Raw genomic sequence first — 24,775 nt, 5'->3', positions numbered from 1 at the left:
GTTAACACTTATTATGTGAAATATTTTATTATACCTCATGTTTTATCATATCAATACGGAATCATACCTTGTATATTAATATACATATGTAGTGAGATTTCTTTTTTCATTTTATGGCCATTACTGCTATCTATTTATTTTTATTTTCATTTTTTCATAACAAAGATAAATATTAGTTCTTCATTTTTTTAATTCTTCAACGATTTCATTTAGTGATAAGAATATATACAAAAACACTAGGATTATTTTATTGCTCAAGTGTATTTAAACTTGGAGATGGGAATAAAGGGTAGATATGCTGTATGTATTTTTTTTAAAAAACGTAATAACACGGAAAAGGTGCAAACTAGAGTGATAAAAAAGAGGAAAAATGAAACCAAATGGATACATATTGTTAGGGAGAAAGGCTTTCCGCAATTGAAAAAGTGCCAATCTCTCTCTGAAAAAACGGAAGCTGGTTCGATTGTGAGGTGTTTTTAATTTAAATATTGCCAATAAAGGTGATTGGTATACAATAGGCGGGATATTAATTTACTCAATAAAAAGAAAAAATATAAATATAAACTAGTAATATGTTTTTTAACTAAAAAAAAAAAATTAATTAATAAACTGTGAATTGGAACCCGAATATAAAAAGGAGGTGGAAAAATAAAAAGATAGCCCTTCTGGCTGAGAAAAAAAAAGGTATTTTTTTAGTATTGTCACAAAAACAAAAAAGATAATATAAACCAATTAAATGAACAGACAAAAAAAATCCTAACAGCTTTAGAGGTTGCAAGAGAAAATAAATAAATAGTTATTTCTTTTTTTTTTTCAAATCAAATATATAAAAATGAATATTTGTTTGTTTGTCCTACCGTTCACCACATTGTCCTCGGGTAAATATTCACAAAAACTTCTCAAATTATTTTATATCTCCCGTTCTAATGTGTTTAATTAAATTCAGTGCTCTTTCGTGCAGTTTATAGAGCCCTAAACCACTCCCAATTTTTGTGAAGTTAAGGGTTTTTGATGTTATTACTATTTTTTTTTTATATAAGAAATAAGATGTGAGGCGAAAATTTTGGGGAAAATATTTTTTTTTCCGATTTTTGAAAATTCGTATTTAAGGGTTTCTCGAAGTGGTAAAAATAATTATCAACTTTGTGTCTCACCTAAAAAGTCTTTACCACAGAAAAGTTTGAATTTTTTCAATACCGTGATAAGTGGTAAAAATAATTATCAACTTTGTGTCTCACCTAAAAAGTCTTTACCACAGAAAAGTTTGAATTTTTTCAATACCGTGATAATATTGAATCACAATGAGCCTTATTATACAAAAGCTATTACATATATTATGTAGTGTATATGACAACATCATAGATAATCAAATTGACTAAAAGAATAAGAAAATATCAACTAAATCTGATCATTATTAACTATTATACAACGCAGTTCGATATAATATTTATGTCACTATAGTTACCATCTTATCACTTCATTCTTATTAATTGATAGCAAAGTTTTAATAGCTCGCAATTGAAGAGGCTATGTAAGGGTTTTTGAATCATTAGTGTGGATTGAGGGGGTAAGTGCCTATCTTGCTAGTACTAGTATGAGGTACTCTAATCTCAAAATTCAATTAATAACTAAGATAGCTAGATGTAGAAGGGGCTATATATACTTCAATACATAAAAAACTCTAACAAAATAAAAAGATGTGTGAACTTTGTTTTCTTAATATTTACTATTTGTAACATAAATAGTAAATATTTACCCTTCATCCATTAACCCCTTCAATTAAGTTCATAAACCTTTAAATATAATAATAGCAAAGCATTTTCGGGTCTATTAGTTACAAATAAAATGAGTTTTTCTGGGCTCAAACAACTCTTTTTTTTTTTTTTTTTTTTTTAATACTTTTTATTTATTGATAGATATTACAATCTGATACAATCTGCCACACAGTTGTGGGCAATAGGTAATAGGTGTATGAATGAGCACATTCATTCTAAAATAAAATAAAATAAGAATCAAATAAATGAATGAAAAAAAAAAATCTCTTAAAATTTATACAAAAAGAATAAATGAAATGAACATGATCAAACCATGTGTATGAAAAATAAAATAATCTCTCGTCACTCTTATATACAATATTTATAAAATCGACCTGAGGATCCCTGAGCCCACTCTATCCCCCACGAGTGAGGGGTAGAGCAGAGCTCAAAAGATCCCAGCACATGCCTCAGTCAGCGGAGGTTGAGCAAGTGCGTTAAAACCGCAAACACTTGACTTGAGTGGAGAATCTGACAATTGCCAGAATTCCAATTGAAACACACATCTAAATTAATAACTCTAAATTTTGCATTTTCACTCTAACAATTAATTGTTGATATTATTTAACCAGCCACAGTGTAAATATAGCATTTGTAGTTGAATATTAATTGTACTGAATTAGAAAAATAGAATTCATATGACATACAAACGGTTTCACAACACGCTAAATGGCATGGTCATTTCAATAAATTTATTTGACAGATGGCAACACATGACATTCCTGACGTAATTCGTCGTAGGCTGAAGAGGAGTTGGAATCTGGACCTCCTAGTGTTATAAAATAATTTACTTAACGTCAGAAGGTTGTACTGGGTGCTATCTCCCTCATGGCAACTCTTGCTATGCCTGGGTAGAACATCTCATTTGCTGGTTGTAAAGTACATTTGCAGATGCAAATAAAACAATGTAAAGATAATAAGTGTAAGTAAAGTTTTACATCTGTCAAGTTCGTCAGGTCGCTAAATAATTACCAATTTTAATTAAATACCAAGAAAATTCAATAATATTGGGAATTTTACCCTGATAAGTTTTACGGAAATTTTGATTTATTGCTCTTCCTGTTTTTGACAATGTTAATTATGAATTTGAGTTTGGTCACCATTGGGACTTTGAATTTATATGTAAAAAATAGAAATATGAAATAAATTAAACCTTTTTTATAGCATAAAAAGAATGATTTTTTTTTTAAACATTAACCTTACTAAATCAAACAAGAATAAATATGTTAAATTTTGTACACAATTGTATTGATACAGGCAAGTGAGAACTAGAGAAGGATCTTATTGTGTAATAGTAATGACAACCATTAATCTATTTTCATATTTTTATTCATTGGCTTTTTTCTTTTCTACCTTTACTTATTCGGTATCTATTTTAAAAATATACGAATATATCATAATTCTTGAATACAAGGCCGGATTTCACGATGTTTCTAATTAAATCTGTCCAAGCAGTATAAAACAATTATGTTCTTCTATTTTAAAAATCATTGGATTTAGTCCCTACCTGATTTAAACCTTTGATTTCAGTTTTTATATAACAATGTTAAGTAGCTCTTTCATGGTTTTCGTAACCACAATTCATTAAACCATGTAGTGGTAAGAATGACGAACTGTTGGAAGTTTGGTGATATTTCGATTATACATTACTATTTACATTAATATGAATACTTGAAGAAGTTTGTCGGGGGGGTGCGATCAGCAAAGAACAACATAAATAAACAAAACCACATTTATTTATTTTATGCCGACGTTTCGACCTGAGTTTCAGGTCTTCATCAGGGGTTGTGTCGTAGAGGAGGGAAATATTCGAACTGAATATGAATATTTTGCTCTGTTTCCTTTTAATTTTTAAAAGATACTGTTTTAATTTATGTTTAATGCAAATAAATTTATGACAATATGTTGTTTGTTATTTATGATTTTTGCTTGTTTCAGGTAATATAATGACCAATATTGCAGAGCATTGTAAGTACTTAGTTCATAATAATTATAGTTCGTTCTAGGTTATTGCGTCTTTATTTATCTATTTTAATGACATACAATAGCACCTGACATCGTATAACTAATTAATAATTTTATAAACATGGAGTGGGATGGCTCAGTACAACAGGTAAGATGTTGTTCAACAAATTCCAAGGATGCAAGTTTGAATCTGGCTTTTGCATATAATTATTTAGTGTGTTACTGTAGCCTTGAGTCAACCCTGTGGGTTCGGGAGCCCTCCAAGGTCTACCCAGCCTCATAATGTGGGTAACCTTAATTGCGTAAAAATTAACCTCCTAGTATAACCTTTGGTCTTAAAACTGTAGCTCCTTACAGAGAACCGAACCTCTGGGCCTTTATGGGCGGTACAGATTCTTCCCCCATACATACATGCTCTTTCTCACAAACTCTCGCCCACGTGTATACATAGATATTTAATCTTTTCCTTAACTGCTAACAATATATCTTTTTAAGGTTTAGTCAATAATAAAAGCGACAATAGTTTTATTATAGACTAAACCTAATAATTTACTTTATAAGGTTTAGTATACTTTATGTTTACTCAAATATGTATACACATACATACAATGTTTTCTTCATGGAATTTGAAAATCTTTTGATTCCACAAAATACTGATAGATCATAAAAGTTAAACATTTTTCATAACAAAATTAAAAGTTTTATCAAAACCTTTCTTTTGAAGTTAGAAATTACTAATAGGACAGAAAGCAGTTAAAATGTTAACCGGATAAAGAGGTTTTAGTACTCCTTAAATGGCTATAAACTTGAATTAGATTTAATGGATTCTGCTAACTTCGATGATCCGTTTTATGAACCATTTCTCAAGCTGAGTTCTCACTCGAACTTAGAGAAATGCTTTTAATTTTATATTAAATTATACAAATATGTGGGTTATTCTAAAATAGTTTGTCCAACGATTTTTAAAGCATTTTCTCAAAGTTTCATTCCGTTTGTTGTTTACAAATTTGTTTTTTAATGAATTGATTTTTTAAACCTCAAATTATAATTTCCTCACAATCCTTGGACACTTCAAACCTTTGAAGCCGAATTTGAAACCTTTGGAGCTTGTCACTTAATCAGTATTTTGATTAAGAAAGTATCCTCTTAGTAATTCGATTTTAATTCGTCATGTTTTTAAGTTTTAAAACTATTTAAGATGTTTTTGATCTATCATTCTGATCCATAAATAATGTTACAAATATTTGTCTAAAGGTTTTTATGTTATTCCATCACATAATCAACTTTAGGCGGTTTTTCGGTAATAGGGCTGATAGAAGAAACTAAACATTTCGGTTATCTTTCCTACTCTTTCAATGTTTGTGCCCCGCTTTTGGTTGGTAAATTCATATCTCTCATAGTTGTCATGTGCAGGATAGCTTATATTTTTTGTAGGTGTAATATAATTTTTTTCCTAAATTCGGTAATTTTTAAAAATGGTATGTATTCAGTTGATTCTTTCATGTTATGCATATTATTAAGTAGGGAAACTGTTAAAATAAATATAAATTTGTAATTCCCTCATTTGGGTTGAAGGTACAGATGTGGGATCATCAATTTCAATGTTTTTGTTTGGGTTTATTAGGCCATACTTGGTCATATCAAATTTACATAATTTTGGTTTATTTTATTTTATTATTTTTTTGCCAAGTGTTTTAAAGGCTATTATGAACCAATCGCTGTATTTGTTTATATATAATAATAAAATTATATTAATGATTGTATTAACTGATGTTAATTTATAAAATGGAATTTCCTTAAAAATCAAGTTCCTGTTATTTTTTTTTCTTCTTACTTCCTTTATTAAATAGAAAAATAACATGCTCCAACATAAATTTAAAATGTAACATCATTTTTATTTTCCAGAACCCCTTTAATCTAGGGGATAACTGAGTTGTCCTCACAAAAGTCTGGAAGATTATTAAGAATAATTTTCTCGAAAACCTTTGCGAGATGTGGTACAAGGCGTATAGGTCTGTAATGTTCTTCCTTATCCCCCGTCCTGTTTCAGCAGCGGGAGCAGAATGGCGTATTTTTATTTCTCGGGGAAGTATCTCAGATTGATGTACGTGTTGTACAGGTTTGTGAGCTGGGCTATTCCTTTCCTCGGGAGGTGTTTCAGAAGGATCGTTTGGATTTCTTCGTGACCAGGAGCCCGGTTGCCGTTGGATCGTCTGAGAATGGTCTTTACTTATTTGGGGCTCACAAACATGTAGTTGTGCCCCTGTCCAAAGTCGGTGATGACAAGTCCAGCGTCATCGATTGCATGTCTCTTTGGAGTTTGGCCTGTTGCACTGATGTGTGAAGCCGGGAGCTGCCGTGAAGGCGTACAGTAGAAGACTTCTTTACCGCGATCTTGGTTAGCTTCTAGAACTTTCTGACGTCCCCGTGTGTAGCCTGTAGTTGCTCGTGCTAGATAGCTGTTTTCCACTGCTTCATAAGGTTCTTTATCAGGCAGGTGATGGAATTCAGTGTTATTTTGAGGGCTGGATCCCTGGAGCGATACCAAGTTTTCTCAATGAGCGACAGGATGTGCGGTAGTGGGTTCTTAGGTGTGGTGGGTATGGTCGGTAGGTAGGGATGGACAGTGCCTGGTACTGGTACCACGCGGACGATAGCAGTGGACTGGTCGATGTAGCCATCTATCTGCTATTTGGCACTTCTTTACATTTTCCACAACCAGCCTGCTATCTGAATCTTGTTGTCTTCGATTCATCTGGGGCTGCCTGGTGAGAAGTAGATCCATGGTGGAGGCGGATCCGTTTCTGATGTGACGAAACGTATGGGTGTCAGGGTGGACGGTTTTTGCCAGTTGTTTCCCTGCCCCGTTAATCGAAGTGTTGTGCCAAAGACTGTGGCGGGTGTTGAAGTCCCTCACCAGCCAGTGGTTTCGTTAGCTCACGTAGCGATTCACGCGGTCGGGGTTATAAGCCTGTGATGATGGTAGTCTGCCGTATGAAAACCTGTATCGTGAGGTGATTGATCTTGGTGTCCTTAGCTACCAGAGGCGCTGGCATCTTCTTCCATTGGATACCGTGATGAGCACAATTAGCACACCTCCGTGTGGATCGTTGTCAGGGGTGACTAAGAGGCATCCGCGAAAGTGTAGTGGGTGTCCCTGTAGTCATATCTGCAAGTGGCACAGTTGTTGGGTTCGCTTGGGTCAATAGTACTTCCACTTCTTCGATTTTGTTATTGAGTCCATTGCAATTGAAATTTAACAGTGTAAACGTGTTCTTGGCTTAATGAAATGGTTGGTCAGGAATTGCATGGCTGCCATTTGGCCAATCATTTGAAAAATAGTATCTGTAAAGTATTCGAGCCACGGTGGGATTTCGGAAATAGGTTGCGGTGGAGAAACTGGGTGTGGTGGTTGTGGTTCATATTACATCCACTATTTTTTCTCATATATGCGTAAACGGTTTTTCCTCGGTATTTCTATATATCAAAATAGGTTCATCTGATTTGGCTCAACTTTAGAGGTACGTTGGGGTCAGTGTTCATTAGGTCTAGTTACAAATTAATCGATTACCGTCTACTATTTTTGTTTACTTATGCGAAAAACTCTTTTATGGATGTGGGCATATTTAGTCAACTGCTCTTTCCGTAAAAATATCGATGGCTTACTTCACAATAGTGGTAAGTACATGAAAATTAACTAATAACCAAAAATACAATTAACGGATCTCCCTTTTAGGAAAATTAATTTAAAAGTTGTGGTTTATTCATAAGAGAGAATCTTTAATTGTATTTTTCATAAAGTTAGTTTCCTTGTTCATAGCACTACTGTGAAGTAAGTCATCGTTATGTAAATAAAAAAATGAGCATATTAATTTGAGTTATATTTGTTATTTTTTAGTATTTCTTTGAAGGGCTGTGCTTAGTGGATAAAAAAATATATTATGAATATGTAAAATGAATAATATAAACAATAATATAAATAATAAATAACAGAGAGGAAGCTAGATGACCTATGTGCTTGGCAGGCATTCACCTACGAAGAAATAAATAATTCTTCTTCATAATAATAAAAGCCTGGATGGTGTCTCTTTTTATATTTCTATTGCACATTATAGTTTATATTTTCAATATCGTTATTGATTACTTTAGGGTTTAAGTTGCTATCAGTATTTTTGTTATTCCCTCTCTACTGGGAACAATCCCTTCGTAGTAGGAGTCATACATATAACTCAAATTATTTTTTGAGGTTTAAAGGAAATTTATATTGAGTAATCGTAAGTTTTTGTGGGTCTCCTCTATTTTAATGTACAATTTTAAGATCGAAAAATTGAAATAAAAAATATGGGATAAAATCAAGAGTATCGGCGGTTACATCTTTTTCGAACAACCTTAGCCAAGAATAGACCGACCGGTGCTGGCCCAGTTACCGCCATTGTGTGGCCTACATCCGTTCTATGCCTCCTTTATTAAACAATATCCACCCCTTCCTATCCTTCCTCCTGCTCTTCTTTGTTCATTTAATCCTGGTCCCTGATGAATATTCCACCCCTTACCCCTGCTGCCTATTCAACTAGCCGTTTTCAGGGTCAAGGGGCTTTCTTGTTGTCGTTAAGTTCATTACTTTGTTAAGGTGAGGTATATGGTCCCATCTATGCTTTAACCAACTCTACAAATCCCAACAGAAGATGAAATTTCATTCAGGTAACTCATTGTTAAAAAAAAATTTAATTTTAATTCTAAAAACTACATGTAATTGAATTCTATACTAGAAAGTCTCGAGTACATCTTTTCAGAAGCCTAGGAGGATTATAAAGATTTAAAGAGGAAGCCAGATTAGGAATTAGTGTCTCCCATCCATATTTTCCAGCGCCTAGGAGGATTATCAGGAATCGAAGATGAAGCCAGATTAGGAACTAGTGATCTCCCATCCATATTTTCCAGCGCCTAGGAGGATTACCACGAATCGAAGAGGAAGCCAGGGTAGTAACTAGTGGTCCGAGTTAGTAAGGAGTTTAAGGAAGGCCTGATGATTGGAAGGAGGATTGAAGGATTCGGGCCTATTCTCAATTTATATTGATGATAATATCAAATATTTAAGTATCTGGGATTGTAATGATTGTTCTCGTATAGAATCATTACAATTATGATGAATAAAAAGTCCCAGAAGGCAGTATTACAGACATGGAAATAAGTATTTTGTAAAAAATTAGAAGCTTAAACCTTTTGATGTAGTAGTCGAAGCGCAGTTACTTGTCTTTAATGATGATTCTAAGTTAGTCTTTTGTCTAGATGTGGTACTAGATAGAATCAGTCCCTCGGGGATTGTCGAAAACCGGAATTGTTTTGTCCTGCTATAATTTTGAAAAGAATCCTTAATCTCTGTGATATCAGAAATATTTATTAACTAATTTGTACCACTTTTTCTTGGAAGTGAATATAATACAATACAATTATGTTGTCAAGGAACAAAGTTTTAAAAAGTGTATTATTTTCTTGCACCACCTAAAATGTAAAACGTACAAAGCTTACTAAAAGTTCTCTTTAACAATTTTAACGAAAATCAAAATTCTTTGCTTTTTCATTTTTTTTTTTCATAAAAATAAAATAAGCCTTTTCGTTCTCCATCTGTGATCCATTACCTCGCTACACAATTTTCTTTTTCTCTAAATTTTTCTTATTCTTATATGAACTAAACAATCCTATTTTCAAATTTTATTTACCTATAACAAGTCCATTAACTATATAGATTTTTTTTGCGAAATTTAACAGGTTTTATAAGTTTAAAAAATCTCGAAAAATTCAATAAATTACAAATATATCAGTTTAAATTTCAAATGTTTTAACTTATATTCACCAACTTGTAAACGTAACTGAAGAAAGATAAAATTCAAGAAATTTTCACCTTTCTTCGATTAAAGTGTTACGAAAATTCCAGAATCTTCCAACAGAGCATTTTTCTAAAATTAATTAATAAAATTATTAAATTTGTATTACAATATCGAGATAGAATTATTGTATTCTTATACCTACACCCCTTAACCAAGGGAGGAGCTTAGTCTAAAAAGTTTTTATCTATTATTTCTTCAAACTTTTCATGGATAAAAAAAGTATTAACTATGAAAAATTAAAAAAAAATTATTTTGGGTTCATTAGAGACTTTGTTAAGGATTGAGGACTGATTCATTGGTATATTCATTCCTAGCAACAGTCAGATTTGATCAGAAAGGAATTTTAAAGCTGAAAACAGATTCCTATATTTTTTAGTCTTGGATGTCTTCTTCTATTTTTTTTTTTTGCGAAAATCTTATTTAAACCTATTCAAATATAAAAAATTGCATTGCACCAGCTTTGTAGGACATCGCGTCAGGTTGTCAAGAAAGATCGGGATTTTCGCACTTTGCATGTGTTACTTAAATCAAATTACATACAACTTTTGTCTACTGTTGGTACATGAAGGTATACAGTGAAATACTTAGCTGAGATTTGATGATTCTATTCTGTGAGAATTATATAACTAAATTATTTGGAGGTGAGGGGCCTCCGAACTGCTGACGCACACCGTATGCCAAATATGTGGAGGGGGGAGTCGATACGTGGTGTACATGTTTTCAAATTCACCTCATTTTATGTATAATCCTCTGGTCAAGAAATACGAAGACAATTTTAACCCGACAACAACAATCCAATAACGAAATTAGGAAAGTTATTTGAATGAAGAGATCGCACAATATTTCGACATTGGATGCTACTATCTCAGTTAGCTGTGGGTGATAGTATATGGTCCCGATAAATTCTAGTTAGCCGACGAACTTATCGAGCGAAAGTTTGGACATCGAAACCGCATTCGAAAATTACTGTAGCAGCTCTCCCTCTGTTACCGCAGCTTCATTTATCCTCACAGCCTAATTGTCCAAACCTTTTAGGTTATTATGTATACAACATGGTTTTTATAGTAGTTGTTTTACTTAACGTTAAAAAAAAAGATCTGCCGTGTAAATATTTTTCTTAATACTTTTACTTAATATCTTTTTTTTTTTTTTTTTTGCATTAGTAGAAAATTATCTGTTTCTACAGATTTCCTAATTACGTATATTTCATAGTTAAGAATAAATTTCCAGGGACGAACCGTTTTTTAAATTTAGGTGTTAATAAAAATAGATTTGCGTATGAAGTAAGCGAAACTACTTGTAGATGAAGTTCAGCATCATTACTGTCCACACCGTCTAGATTGGGACTCACAAGCAGTTTATTATTTTGGATTCGAGAAATAATTGAAATACTGATTATGTTTGATATAATGTGATTGTTAATGGTATTATTAGAACTGGTCTATTATTAGGTGGTCCGAAAGAAACAGATTAACAATCCATCGTGGTTACTCAGCATGGATATAAATGCTAATTTTTTGGGAAAAAGTCTGCCAAGTGTATCGTAAAAAAATTCTCGCATCCAAAACTAAGATTTTAGGATATGTAATTATTTTTTCTTTTCCAACAGAACAATCAATTTAAGAGTGAAGGAATCAGAATACTTACTGCTTGGGAAAGAAATATATAAATTTGAAAGGAAATAATGTCTTCCTTTTTCTATTTAGCAAAACAAAATATATATATATAATTTTTATTTTATTCTAAGAAGACAGAAGGACATTATTTCCTTTCAAATTTAAATATTTTTTCTTAAGCGGGAATCATTCTGATTCCTTCATTGTTAAATTGATTGTTTCGTTTAAAATTTTCGCTAATATATTTTTAGTTAGTGTTTAGAATTATTTTATTTTTCCTTACGAGAAGATTTCCATTCATTTCCATCTTATTCCGACTGGCAGCGCTTGTAGTTAATCTATTTTAGTTTAAAACGACACTTCTAGGGGTTCTGCGATATAATTCAGGAATGAGCCATTCTAAATCAACAGAGTTTTGTACCTCGTTTCAGATTTTCTTCATATTCTGCACTGGTGTGTGTATCCTAGTCTTTGTAGTTCGGCCATTTTTTTACTTCTACTAAATCGCGAAATAAAATATATAAATGGGGGAGAATACTGCAGAGTTTATCCTAAAAATATTCGGTAATGAGTAAGAAATGATTTCTGAGCCGTTAATTACAAAACAACGATCACCTTTCTCGTTGGACCCATCAGTAAATACTGATCGAGTATTTTCATTCCTAGAAATTCACACTTTTAAGTATTTTAATGCCATTATGAATAAGATTAAATTTCAAAAATCTTATGAGATTGAAATTAAATTGTGATTGGTTTGAATGTGACGTGGGACGGAGAGGGGATCATGGAAAGGCAAGTTAATAAGAAGACTCACGAGCTGTTTGGTTCTGTGTGTAAAAGATAAGTGGGGATATAAGAGTCGTCTTCAAACCATAGAGGGAAAGATCTTTAGTATAAGTGAGCCTTGATGGAAATTATAAGTCCTTCGATATTCTACGAAGCTTCCATGAAAGCGTAAGTAAAAATAATTATATATTTCGATCGGTTCATGGACTACTTCGAAGAGAGATGTCGGTGGTTAGTTTAGGGTAGTGTTTTATGGCTTTAAAAATAAGGGATTATTTTTAATTATACATTTTAAATAGTTGATCGGATCTCGGTATACAGAACAAGAATGAGAAATAGGCAAAATATTATATTACTATAAGGACATATATAGATAGCTGAATAAAAGATTATATATAGATAAAAAAATATATTAAAAAGGAACCTAATAAAAGTATTGTAATGGTTGATAGAATTGCAAATGCAGCACTAGAGTACTGAACGGTGAAAATAATTATTTTCTATGTTCCTGTTTATAGGGACGTATATATATGTGTGTTCTTATAGTGTTATCATATTTTACGGTATTTTTATCTTATCCTCATTCAGCCTTGATGAAGCCCTGCATACAGGGACGAAAGGTTAGTAACTAGTGAATCGTTTTTTTCTGCTATATATGTACCGCCACCTTAACCATCTTTCTACGTTACTTTTTAAATAAAGATCTCAGTTTTTGCCTAGTCAGTCTCTTAGGCATAACATATTTGTAAAGGTGTATGCATCAATGGTTTGGGAGATATATGATATGTTTAGATTTTTTTTATAGTTTCTTTTAAAGATTTATAAAAAAAAAAAAAAATGTAAAATAGTTTTAGTTGTATTTTCAATGGGCCTCACGTCATCCTTTTATCAAAGACCTGCCTGATGAAACTGTTTGTTGCCAATATAAGCTTTAGATGGGATGCCTATTCCAAGCGTAAATGTTATGTTTGGATTTGTTCGATCAATCATGCAACTTCAGTGAGTTATGTAAAGTCAGCGAGGCCTGTGTGAAATCACGATGTATTGTGAGGTTTTGTCAGTTGACGATGTATTGTCAGCGTTGCCAGTAGTTGATTTACTGTTGTTGACAGATGTCTTGTGGCTTTATATTGTGCAGTATGGGGTTTAGACTAGAAGAATTTCAATTTCCACCCTTTACCGGATTGAGAAAAATCAGTCGGATTGGATATTGACGGAAAGTTAAGATGGAATTGAGGTAGTAGAGGATTGAAAATAGTTCAAACTATCTTGTTCATAAGATTTTATTTGTTGAAGCGAATCGGTGAAGTACTGGGCTTAATGAATATTAGGGTGATGCTATATTCAGGCGTTGTCTATAAACACTTCATTTGTCCGAGCACTAGACAAATTAAAATGCGCCGGGCGTTCCAATGAACTCCAATTATGTATTGATCCGAAAAGTAGCCTACGTTTTGGAATTCAGCGGCCTTGATCGACCATAAAAATGAAATTAATTGAAATTTTTGTCATCCAAATTAACCTCACGTAAACTCCAAATTTATAGACTTAATATTATAACTAATTCAGCAAGCGTACCACACCATATCTCTATAACTTATTCTTATGCAGCGCTTGACGCTACTAATGATATTCATTTTGTTAAGCCAGCTTCATTGTGCACGTGAGAACCTTTTTTTCAATCCCCCTAAAATATAAAACAATACACTAATAAAAAAATTACATTTCGTAAGTGAAACATAAATCAAATCAAATAAAACATTTTTCTACCGTTGGTACTTGAAGGTATCTAGTAAAATACTTATCTGAGGATTTGATATCTCCATTCTGTGAGAGCTCTACTTAAATGTTTGGAGATGGGGGACTCCGCGTGATGTTTAGAACAATATAAACGATAACCAAATAGCAAAATTTATGTTTATTAGGTTTGTTCCAACCCCCACTTTTGATATAAAAAACTGACAGAAGCTCGTGCCGTGTGGAATTCCATTCCAAAAACAGTATTGTGCATTTTTCTGATAGTATTTTTAGCTCAAAGGTGGTCGTTTGAACTAGTCTATTATTTTAAAAGTATTTCAAAATACGACTTTGCAGCCATCAGAATCCAGCTCCATTCAATAGAATCGTAGTAAAAAAACAAAACGAAAATTTTTAGTTTTTGAGGTAACTAGTAACTGTTAATGTTTATATAAATGTATTTGCTATAAAAAAGGGAAAATGGCTGTCCAGGTAAGTGCTTCGTTACTATCTTCTGGAAACGGGTTTGAATCTAGCTATGACTAGATTATATTTTCTGTCACTTTAGCCTTGAGTCAACTCTATCGGGAGTGCTATGGAGTCACACACAGCCTCTATAAAGTGAGTATCTTTGAGTGGGGAAAAAAAAAACCTGGTGGTGGAGCCTGATAGGGAACTAATCACTTCCTTGCGCACCCGTTCTTGGAGGAACAATACTTTCTTACAAAGCTACCCTTGACTGGTCATAGCTAGGTCTTTTTTCTACTGGCACATTGGGTCATCTGGAGCCTATTCTCCTTTTATTCAAATAGTGGGGGAAACTTCAAAGATTAGAACTGCATCCACGCTCAAAATAGGACGTCAAATTGTAGAAACAATCGAATATAAAATTAAGTAAACGCTGAAAATTATACATTATTAATTCTGAGCATTTTATTCTCCGTGAAAATATAAATTATAGAATATTTTTACGTAAATAAATGAATGATTCTGAAGGTATTGAATGCACAACTGTGCTGCAAGTAGTTAAATTATTAATCAACATAAAGATCAATAAAATATTTTACTTTCGGATAATTGTGCTTGTCCTTCAATTATATTCCCTCGATTTCATAGTATCTTTTATTTCAATCTTGTTATTATATATGCGTAAATTCTTGGCCCATCTTCTCTAATAAACGTATTAATAACTAATGAAGTTGTATTAATTGGTCAAAGTATAAGTCATCTAATTTCAACCACCAAAGCTTCCCCATATCACTACAGCTTGATGCAGGGTGAAAAACTGGAAGCTAATACAACACACTAACGTCAGTAGTCCACGCTAAGTAGTTGTGGCTGCTGATGTGAAATATAAGGACAAACACTTTCTGACTGAAGCACTTTTTCATTTTCACTTACGTATATATGAAATATATAGTAAGGAAAAATTTTAAATTCGTGTTTTCATCGGAAATATATGTTTTGAGGCCACCTGAGTCCAAATAACCAAGCTTGCAGAATGGTTTCTGTATGTATGGGTGCGCGCAGCCATAACAGCTTAACTGAAAAACAATTAGTAGTACGAAACTGAAATCATACATATAGTGAAGATTTATTTATATAAGCTGTTATTTTACTTCTTTGGAGAGACCCTAAAATATGATTATTTTAACAACAGAAAAATTTATAAAAACAATTGAAATTTTTATAAGTGAAAGTTGTTAGATGCGCGCATAGCACCAGTTTTTTTATTTATAAATAGTTATTTTAAAGTGAAAATAATAATACTGAACAGATTTACTAAATTCTATAGAGTATAACAATTTTTTATTTTAACCTAAATATTTAGAATGTTGAAGCACTTCATATGGTATGTAGTTAAATCGCACCAATATGCAAGTCAGGTCTTGACAATAAAAAAACATTACTTACTCTATGGTAATTTTAATAGAATCTATATTTCGAATTTTGACATCCCAAACCATCCAGATCTTTGAATATCTCTTAAAAAACCATTTCCTAACGAAATATTGTGGACGGTAACTGTCTTCTACTTTGTTGATAGGCCACAAATAGATTTGTTCGGAATGATATTAATCTCTATTACGCTGCTGCTTTAGCCTGGAATAGACGCAATTCTTGAACTAGACAAAACTAAAACTATGGTTACTTTTTAGGCAATTTATGATAATTTTTTTTTTTTTAGTTTATAAAATAATGCTTTTACATTGCAGAAAAATGATTAAAAAGTATTCTTAATCCATGTATTTATTTTAAAATGCATTCATATTATATTATATTTATATGCATTGCACAGTTTGATATGCAGGTTTATATTTCAGTATTTAAGTATAAAGAAAATAGTAAGCATACTAGAAGGATGCATGACCTACGTGTCAGCTATTGCAGAGCTAGTAGCACTAGCACTTCGCCATCACCTTGAGAACATTGGATGTGCCCATTGATCGCCACTAATCGAAATGTTCCTCTTTGAAGGGACTGTTCCTATCTTCAGTGTTTTGGTCAGCTATTCTGCCTAAAATGACATTTCTCCTCCCTCATGTCTATCTTTTTTATTGTATTTTTTTTATTATTTGATTAATTATATCATCGGTTTAGCTGTTAAGTTTGCTAATTTAAAAAACCTTTAGACCATTAAACAAATAAAATCGTATGTGTATTAGAAGATATTCGGGGGTGCGGCCATGAAAAAATAAAAATAGTTATAAACTATTTTTTAATTCCCAACGTTTCGACCAGCAATGCTTTATCAGCAACAGTTTATCAGGGCTAAAATAGAAAGATACTAGTGATGCTGATTTTTTTTTTATTAATTAATTTATTGCTATTTTACAACTTTATAAAAATATATACAAGTAAGTCTGCTGTGGGTGATATAATGACATGATACAAATATATGCAGAATCTTCCCGTTGATAGAACTCCAATAACATTGCTAGAGAAGAAGATCCCGAGGCCTTCTTCTTTTCAGACGTTTAGGAGGATTACAATCTTTTTATATAAATATACCTTTATATTTGTTTTATTTACAAGCCTCCAGCCGGAATAGTCCCTCCCCATTCTTTGTTAGCCTCCGGCTATCCGAGCCACCTCTGTTAACCCGTCTTCAGCGGACAATGTGTCTTATCTTAATATGCCATGGGGCAAGACAAGATTAAATGTATATATATTTTTTTTTTGGTTAAGTAAATTTCTATATATTTGTAATTGTCTTAAAATAAATAAATTAGGAGGTAAGGAAAACAATATTATTTACAAATCATTTTTATACAGCTTTACATAATTTGTATCATTATACTTTATTATCATTATATTACATCTGCATTGTTGGCCTGAACCTTGACGAAAACTATTTTCTTTACCGCAGCTCTGATTATCTTGTTCTAATGAAAAATAATGATTCATTTTAGACACGTATTGAAAGAACTTTCTAATACAAACAAAAAATTTGTGAGATTGAAAAAAAAAATTGAGTGCTACCAATGGGTAGTTTCGTTAGGCCTATGACACTTCATTATAATCTAAAATCAAATTTACTAGATGTATGTATATGAATGTACAGTTGTATGTATTTACATAAATAAATACATTTTTTTTTTCAATCAAAGCGATAGTTGAGACATGCTGTATGTATTTTTATTATTTGTATAGATTTTTTTATGGTATAAAATTTGTATTTTTGATTTTGGTTTTAGTTAAGGGGTCACAGCTTATATGGTGATATTTAAGGCAGTCAAATTTTTAATTTTAACTTTATGCTAGAATTATTAACAAACAACTCAAATATACGTCATTTTCGATTTTACGAAGAAACATTTATTTATTCATAAGATGAAGGAGGATCCCAATTATTTTTTTATTTCTATTCACTTTCTTGTTTACAATCCCTTTTACAATTTGATGAGTTATCTAAAAGAATAATCCTTCTATAGCTGCTATTTGAAAGTCAAATTTTATAAGTTCAAAATAAACTTAAGAGGAGAATTCTTTATAATAAAACACTTTTACGTGTCTATGTCTAAGTTAGTTCAATAGAACATTGATACTTACGTATTGTAGTAAGAATTAGAAATAGAAAATTATATAATTAATTTCGAAATTCCTTATCGTTAAATTAAAAATATTTAAAAAGTTTAATAGGTATATACAAATTTTGTAGGGATTTTTTCTATCCTGATAAACCTTTATTTTGGAATTAAATTTGATAATGTTTGGCGTCCTTTAATTTTTGTTTTTTAAAATCCTATTCTATAATAAGGGTTTTTAATCTTAACGAAGTGGGATAGCTCAGTAGGTGAGAATCTGTGTTGCTATTTCCGAGTTCGGGTTCAATCCGGCTAGGGATAATAATTATTTAGTCTGTTACTTTAGCCATAAGTCAACCAGAGGGGTTAGGGTGCACTATAAAGCCATCCAGCCTCTATAAAGTAGGTATCTTAATTGGTGGAAAAATCTGATGGTTGAGTGTGATCTCGAATAAATCACTCCCCTGTACAACAGTACATTCTTGCTTGGTTCCTCGGAAACTCGGACCCTTCATGGTTTGTAACTGTACGAGTTTTTATTTTTGTTTTTGTTACTTTTAAGAAATGACACTGAGTCATATGGAACCTGCTATTCTTTTATTCGATTGATAAAGGAATCTTCAAAGGAGGAGCAAAATTTTTTTTGTTAACTAGTAAAAATAATTCAAACTATAAGAGAAATACTCATAAAAATCCGTACATTGCATTCATTAACTAGAAGTGAAATACAATGCATAGACACTTTAGTACATAATACACACAAAAGGCTTTTCTTTCATAGAATTTCCCCATTTATAAGTCTTTCAAATTTTTAAAATATGACTTCTAAATTGCTGCTACAAGAAGGATTATCCTTTCAGATCTATCGATACGTTCAAGTATTGTGAACAGTGTTTAAAACGATAAAGGAAAATAAATAGCAACAATATTTGTATTGGTATTCAAATAAATCGTTTCCATCCCTCAGTAAGCAAAGTGATATTTGTCAGTATGCTGAAATAATTATCCTGTCAAAAGGTTGTTAACTTATTTATTTTTACGGTAAAAGCAAATGTAAGTAACTCGTATATTTGATTTTTTATTTTAAATAAAAGAATTTTGAAGTGTAAATTAATTATTCATACTTTGCAGTCATTGGATTATTATGATTTTTTACTGCCCGTATTAAAGTACTGTATTGTGATTTTTTCTTTTACTATTTTTTCTATTAAAAATTTATCCGATTAAAGGTTTGTTTTAATCAAGTCGGTTTTCAGTTATTATAATCTTGATTCATTATCAATTGAAATTTTTAATAGTATTATTAGTATTATTTCATTGAATAAAAGGAAATGAAATTTAATTCTTATACGAATTTTCTCATTTTATTTAGGCAATCTCTTAGATTTCTTATGGAAGAAATAAAAGTGTCCTACCATTCAGAGTGATTGCTAATTTTAGATCCCTCACTTCTGCTGAAGCTAACGCCAATCAGTACTTCAGAATGTCCTCTTCGTCCGTATTGTTTTACCTGAGCATTAGAGTAACGAAGTTGGTTCCCTAAGGGATGCCTTCTGTCACGAAACATACCGTGGTTTGTGTTACTTGCAATAATTATTTTAATTTTTGTAAAAGGACTAATTAATCAGATACATTTCTCGGATGAATATTTTTTTAATCTATATTTCATGATGCATTAGCTAAATAAGTTGGGAGGGAAATGTGCTATAATCACGTTATGGGCATTTGTGTAAATGTTAAAACCGTTATATTCATTTTCTGCACGTATTATTTTTTTTTTAAATGTGTAATAGAAAAAAATATTTTTGAGATTTAAGTTTTATTTTATTTTTTAATTTCTATATACCTCTTTTTACCAGATCAGCCTGATATGTTTACTTGCTTATTGAAACAATTTTATTTGATTTTTAACAATTGGTATTTTAGGGGTTCCGTGCTATTAATAATAATCATACATACATACATCATCATACCTCCCGAACGATTAATAATATTCTTATAGTTTATTAATTTTAATTAAAAATATATTCTTTCGTACCCTCCTTTGAAAAATAATGAATAATTAGGTACAATTAGGTGTCTACCCATGGGTATTTTAAGAGCTATATTAAGTTAAATTTAACTCTTTTTAAAAATAATGAATAATTAGGTACAATTAGGTGTCTACCCATGGGTATTTTAAGAGCTATATTAAGTATACACTGTATGTCTAGAAACGATGGGGCACGTTACAATAACGTCTATTTTTATGAAATCCCTAATGAAAATTAGTTTGAGATGGTAGTGGTTTTGTACCTAATCAAAAATATGTAATATTAACTTTATAGATAAATAACCTTATAGTAGTTTAAATCTAATAATCAATTGTAAAATATTATATAAATCAGTAATAGTTATTTACGACTATTTTGTGAAGAATGGTTAAGAAAAAAAACTATATAAGTACAACTTATTAATAGTAAATTATTAATATCTATCCAGGCAAAAATTATTGATTGCACGTTGATAAGGTCACTAGTCCCGACTCTCCACTATACTGCCCCGCACCAATTTTTCAGACCAAAATTAATTTATGAGGAATTATTGTATTTGTTTGCTTTCAATAATTTAAAACTAGAATTGTTATTATTTATTGATGTTAGCCCTGAAATAAATAAAAAATAAAATATAATTACCAAAAAAATAGTTACAAAAATATCTGCTGTTTTACTTGCATCAGATATCTTTCACTGACCATCCTACATAGACTAGAAATTATTTGAAGAATATTAAATATAGTAACTAGAGATACTACAACACACTCATTAAGAAAAAAAAATTGGGTTTAATTAAACCAATTTTTTTCCTCTACAATATAAGCAAAGTGGACCCTTGATGTAACAAAGATACTGTGGATAAATTGCTGTAATATCCCAAACTTATACCTTTTTTTTGTACCTTGGACTATCACATATATCATCGATATTATGCAAGCCGTTTTTGGATAGTAGATTGGTTCGACTAAATGGATCTTAAAACTACATTGCCGTTGAAAATTAGAATTAGAGATTGCTCAGGATCGTAATAATTCCGCTTTCTATTTATTTTATATATATATTCTAACGTTAAACAAAATTATAAAATAATATGCCGTAAATTTACCAGGTATATTATCAACGCTTCTGATAATACCTTCACGCACACAAAAAAAATATATATATATTTTTGGCTTTGCTCCTTTACTGGAATTGGAGCGAGGCCCTGTTTCCGTACCTTCTAATAATAGCGTTCCTCAATATTCTTACCGAGGGGTCTATCCCCTGAAGAATAGCAGTACGGAGGTCGGAACAGGAGCCCTTCGTCTATTTTTAGAAAAAAATCGTTTACATACGGGAACAAACATGAGAAGAATCCAAAACAAGTCTTATGAGTTAGGACCCACTTCCCTCCTTCTGCTCATCTACCACAAATAACATGTGATCGGTCCTTCTGAAAAGGAAGATTTTAAGATCCTTGTAACTTCCTTTATCTCACTTAAGTTTTTTGTAATTTATTTATTTAATTATGCAATATAAAACACTGTGTTACATAAATATGCATCTAGAAAATGTGATGTTAGTTGTATTACAATGTCATGGTATAGTCTTGAGTTGTATCTACTCATTAGTAAAACTCCATTAACATACCTAGAGTAGAAGGTCTCGAGACCATCGTTTTTTCAGATGCATTGGGGGATTATCAGGTAATGAAGTTGAAGCAATGTTAGAAACAAGTGTGGTTAGGGAAGCTGGTTTGGGAGTACTAAGTCCCTTCTTTGCCCTTGGCGAATTTGAAAAATCTGCAATCAAATACCGGTATCTGTGAACAATATTTTATAATTTCTGTAAAAAAATGTATTGTTTATATATTAAAAACACTGTTATTATCAAAGAAAATCTAAATCTCAATTTGAAAATGAACTAACTTAACTAACTAACTGTTTAGTTAAAGAAAAAGGGGTTTTCGTGGTTATTTTTTTTACATCTTTTTAGCTGTACCCTTTGTGGGGGCACATCACCCACCTAGTCACAGCCCTGAATCGGGAACATATATAACATTGAGATTCATTTAGATGATTCCATTTGTGATAAAGTAAGGAGAATTAAAGATTTTCCGAAGGATTTTGGATTGTAAGGATTGGGTACAAGAGGAATTAGGTGGTATTAGTGAAGTCCCCAAGTTCCCTAATTCCCTGAAACCCCTTAAGTCGAAATAGGTCTTATTATGGAATTGTGAGTATTTTGTAAGTAATTAGAAATTTAAACAGTTTTTATGATAAGCGCTGTAATAATATTCACTCATTTTTAAATAAAAAATAACTAATGCATAAATTTTTTTTTTCCTAATTATTTCTGAGATATAGGTAGTAGTATTATTTCGACGAAAAATTTAGAAATATGGAAAATGTAATACGTCAGAAACATGAAAAAGTACCGTTTTCTCAATTATATAAATTTATCATTTATTCATTGATATTTACTCTCCAGTCCCATATCATAACCCTCGAAGAATGGTGCTATAATTGGAGGATAAAAGCAAATCTCATCAAATCACCTTTACCCTTCATCGTAAACCTACCGACTGCTCTACAGTTTCCTTTAACAATATTGCTTTTACATTGTCCTGTCGAACAGATCCGCTACCTTGGACTACATCTTCACAAACGACCAACTTGGAATCCTCATACAGGACTGAAACGACAGGAAACTGCACGTCGAATCCAACTATTACAGCACTTACTCGACAAACGGTCTTAACTTCCAATTCATTACTAAAGACTGATCTACATGACAATATTAAGCTTAAGTAAAAGTAACAGTAAAATCCTCAATGCTCCTTACTTTGTCACAAATAAAACCATTCATAAAGACCCTTATGTTCCCTATGTAACCGATCTAGCCCGAACCAGATATCGATCTTTCCATTATCAACTCCGTAACTACTCAAACCCATTAATTTATAGCGTTGCTTCCTCTTCCATTTCTGGTAATCCTCCGAAGCGCCTGAAAAGAAGATGGCCTCGAGACCGTATATTGTACCGTATATATATTGTAAATTTTTAATTTTTTAATAGTGCTACCAATGGGTTTTTTGCTAACATGCCATTATATTATTACTTCAGATTTAGTTGTTGTATTTTATGTATAGCTGTAAAAGTCAAGAACTAATTAAATTTTATAAAGTGTTAATTTTCTGAAAATGATAAATGTATATGATTCAGAAAATTTAATGTTTTTAATAGTTTAACTCTTTTTAATATTTAAATTTAACTCTTTAAATACTGTTTAACTCTTTAACGCTTTAAATTTAACTCTTTAAACTTCTTAATTTAACTCTTTAAATAACTTTAAATGTTTAACTCTTTTTAATATTTAAATTTAACTCTTTTTAATATTTACATTCAACTCTTTTTAATATTTAAATTTAACTCCTTTTTAATATTTAAATTTAACTCTTTTTAATATTTAAATTTAACTCTTTTTAATATTTAAATAAAAAAAACACAAATGGTTATTAAATAGCATAGTTTTGTGAAAAAACTAATTTAGCAAGTTTCAAAATTGGTACTAAAGAAAATCTTATGCTGGATAACATATGAAAAAAATAGCTGATTTCTAAATCGGTGTATTTTGTGCCCACAGAATAGCGATTGTCTTCCACGAAAATTGTAAAAGAATTGATACAAAATATTTGCTGTACAGAAAATATTGGTGTATGTTGTTAACAACTAAACTGAGGTCACAAGCGTCATGGACGGTTGGTAGTTGGCAAGAATCATGAAGTCAAAAGTATTATATTGATACAAAGCACTCAACTGCATAGGTTAAGAAGAAAACAAACCTGTGACAAAAGTAGCTGATACGGGTAACAGGGTATTTAACACCCATAATAAGCGCCTTTGAAAACCTATTTTTACAACAAACTCATTATGCTAGACAAAAAAAGTTTTATATTCGTAATAAAATAAGTTTTAGGATTGTGTACAAGATTACTATTTCTAATAAGTAACTAAGTTAATTATTAGTATTATTATTATGTCACAATCGAAATTCCATTAACGGCGTGTTATATATAACGCTTGTTTACAACAACATGTGCTCATAAACATCAATATAGCCAACATTTGGCAATAATAATATATGACAATATAATTAATTTTAATTAAATTACATGGACCGATAATTGTTAATTTGATATCGTCATTAGGTCTATATTGATAAATGAATATTTTTGTTCACCTATTTACGTAGTATTTTTTATTTTGTGTTTGTTTTTAGAGAAAACCTTACAATAATAGAGTTTATTTATAAATAAACAATCATCATATTATTGCATAATATTTTTTAGGATAAAAACTACATTAGTCTAGGATTGAAATCAGCAAACTAAAACATTACTTATATAAATAAATAATTGACCGTATAACTTCAAATTATAAAGAAGATGGTCATGGTTGTTATTAAAAAATATATACAAATAGTTTTATTAGTTAAATAGAACACTATTTATTTTCTGATGTTTCGCCCCACTTTGTAGAGCTTTATTAGGGCTTTTCAACTCACTTTTTTCAAGTCTCTAAAGGTACTTGTACAGCCTGAGGAAGCTCTATAAAATGGGGTGAAACATCGGAAAATAAATAATTATTTGCTATTTTTGTTTCTCTTTTGACAGCAACCCTTCTTCAAAATTTAAAACATTACATACGGGAAATAACATAAATAGATTTTTTTAATAGTTGCTCATAAAAAATTATTGTAACATCCAGTTTGCCATAAGGTTATTATTAATAATTAGTGCATGATACGGGCAAGTACCTTTTATACATTTTATATATATATTTTTAGTATTTTACATTTGGATTTTTTTTTTAAATTACACAATAAAAAGATAGGATACATACAGAAATAAACAATTAAGGCACT

General features: G+C 31.1%; 1 protein-coding gene across 2 annotated transcripts in view; it reads left to right on the top strand.

Moving 5' to 3' along the window:
• Positions 1 to 12,175: 12,175 nt before the first annotated feature.
• The window catches only part of jp (junctophilin), a 282,722-nt gene continuing 270,122 nt past the window's right edge, over positions 12,176 to 24,775 (top strand). For both annotated transcript variants that reach the window (XM_067044870.1, XM_067044869.1), the window contains exon 1: positions 12,176 to 12,237. In XM_067044870.1, coding sequence (XP_066900971.1) covers positions 12,191 to 12,237 — 47 coding nt within the window. In that variant the 5' untranslated portion in view covers positions 12,176 to 12,190. The remainder of the gene's footprint in view (positions 12,238 to 24,775) is intronic.

Source organism: Halyomorpha halys, unplaced genomic scaffold (genome assembly GCF_000696795.3).
Source record: "Halyomorpha halys isolate HHAL.00 unplaced genomic scaffold, Hhal_1.1 Scaffold486.1, whole genome shotgun sequence".
Classification (NCBI taxonomy): Eukaryota; Metazoa; Arthropoda; class Insecta; order Hemiptera; family Pentatomidae; genus Halyomorpha; species Halyomorpha halys.
The sequence above is the reverse complement of the archived record's forward strand: the minus strand, read 5'-3'. Positions and strand labels throughout refer to the sequence as shown.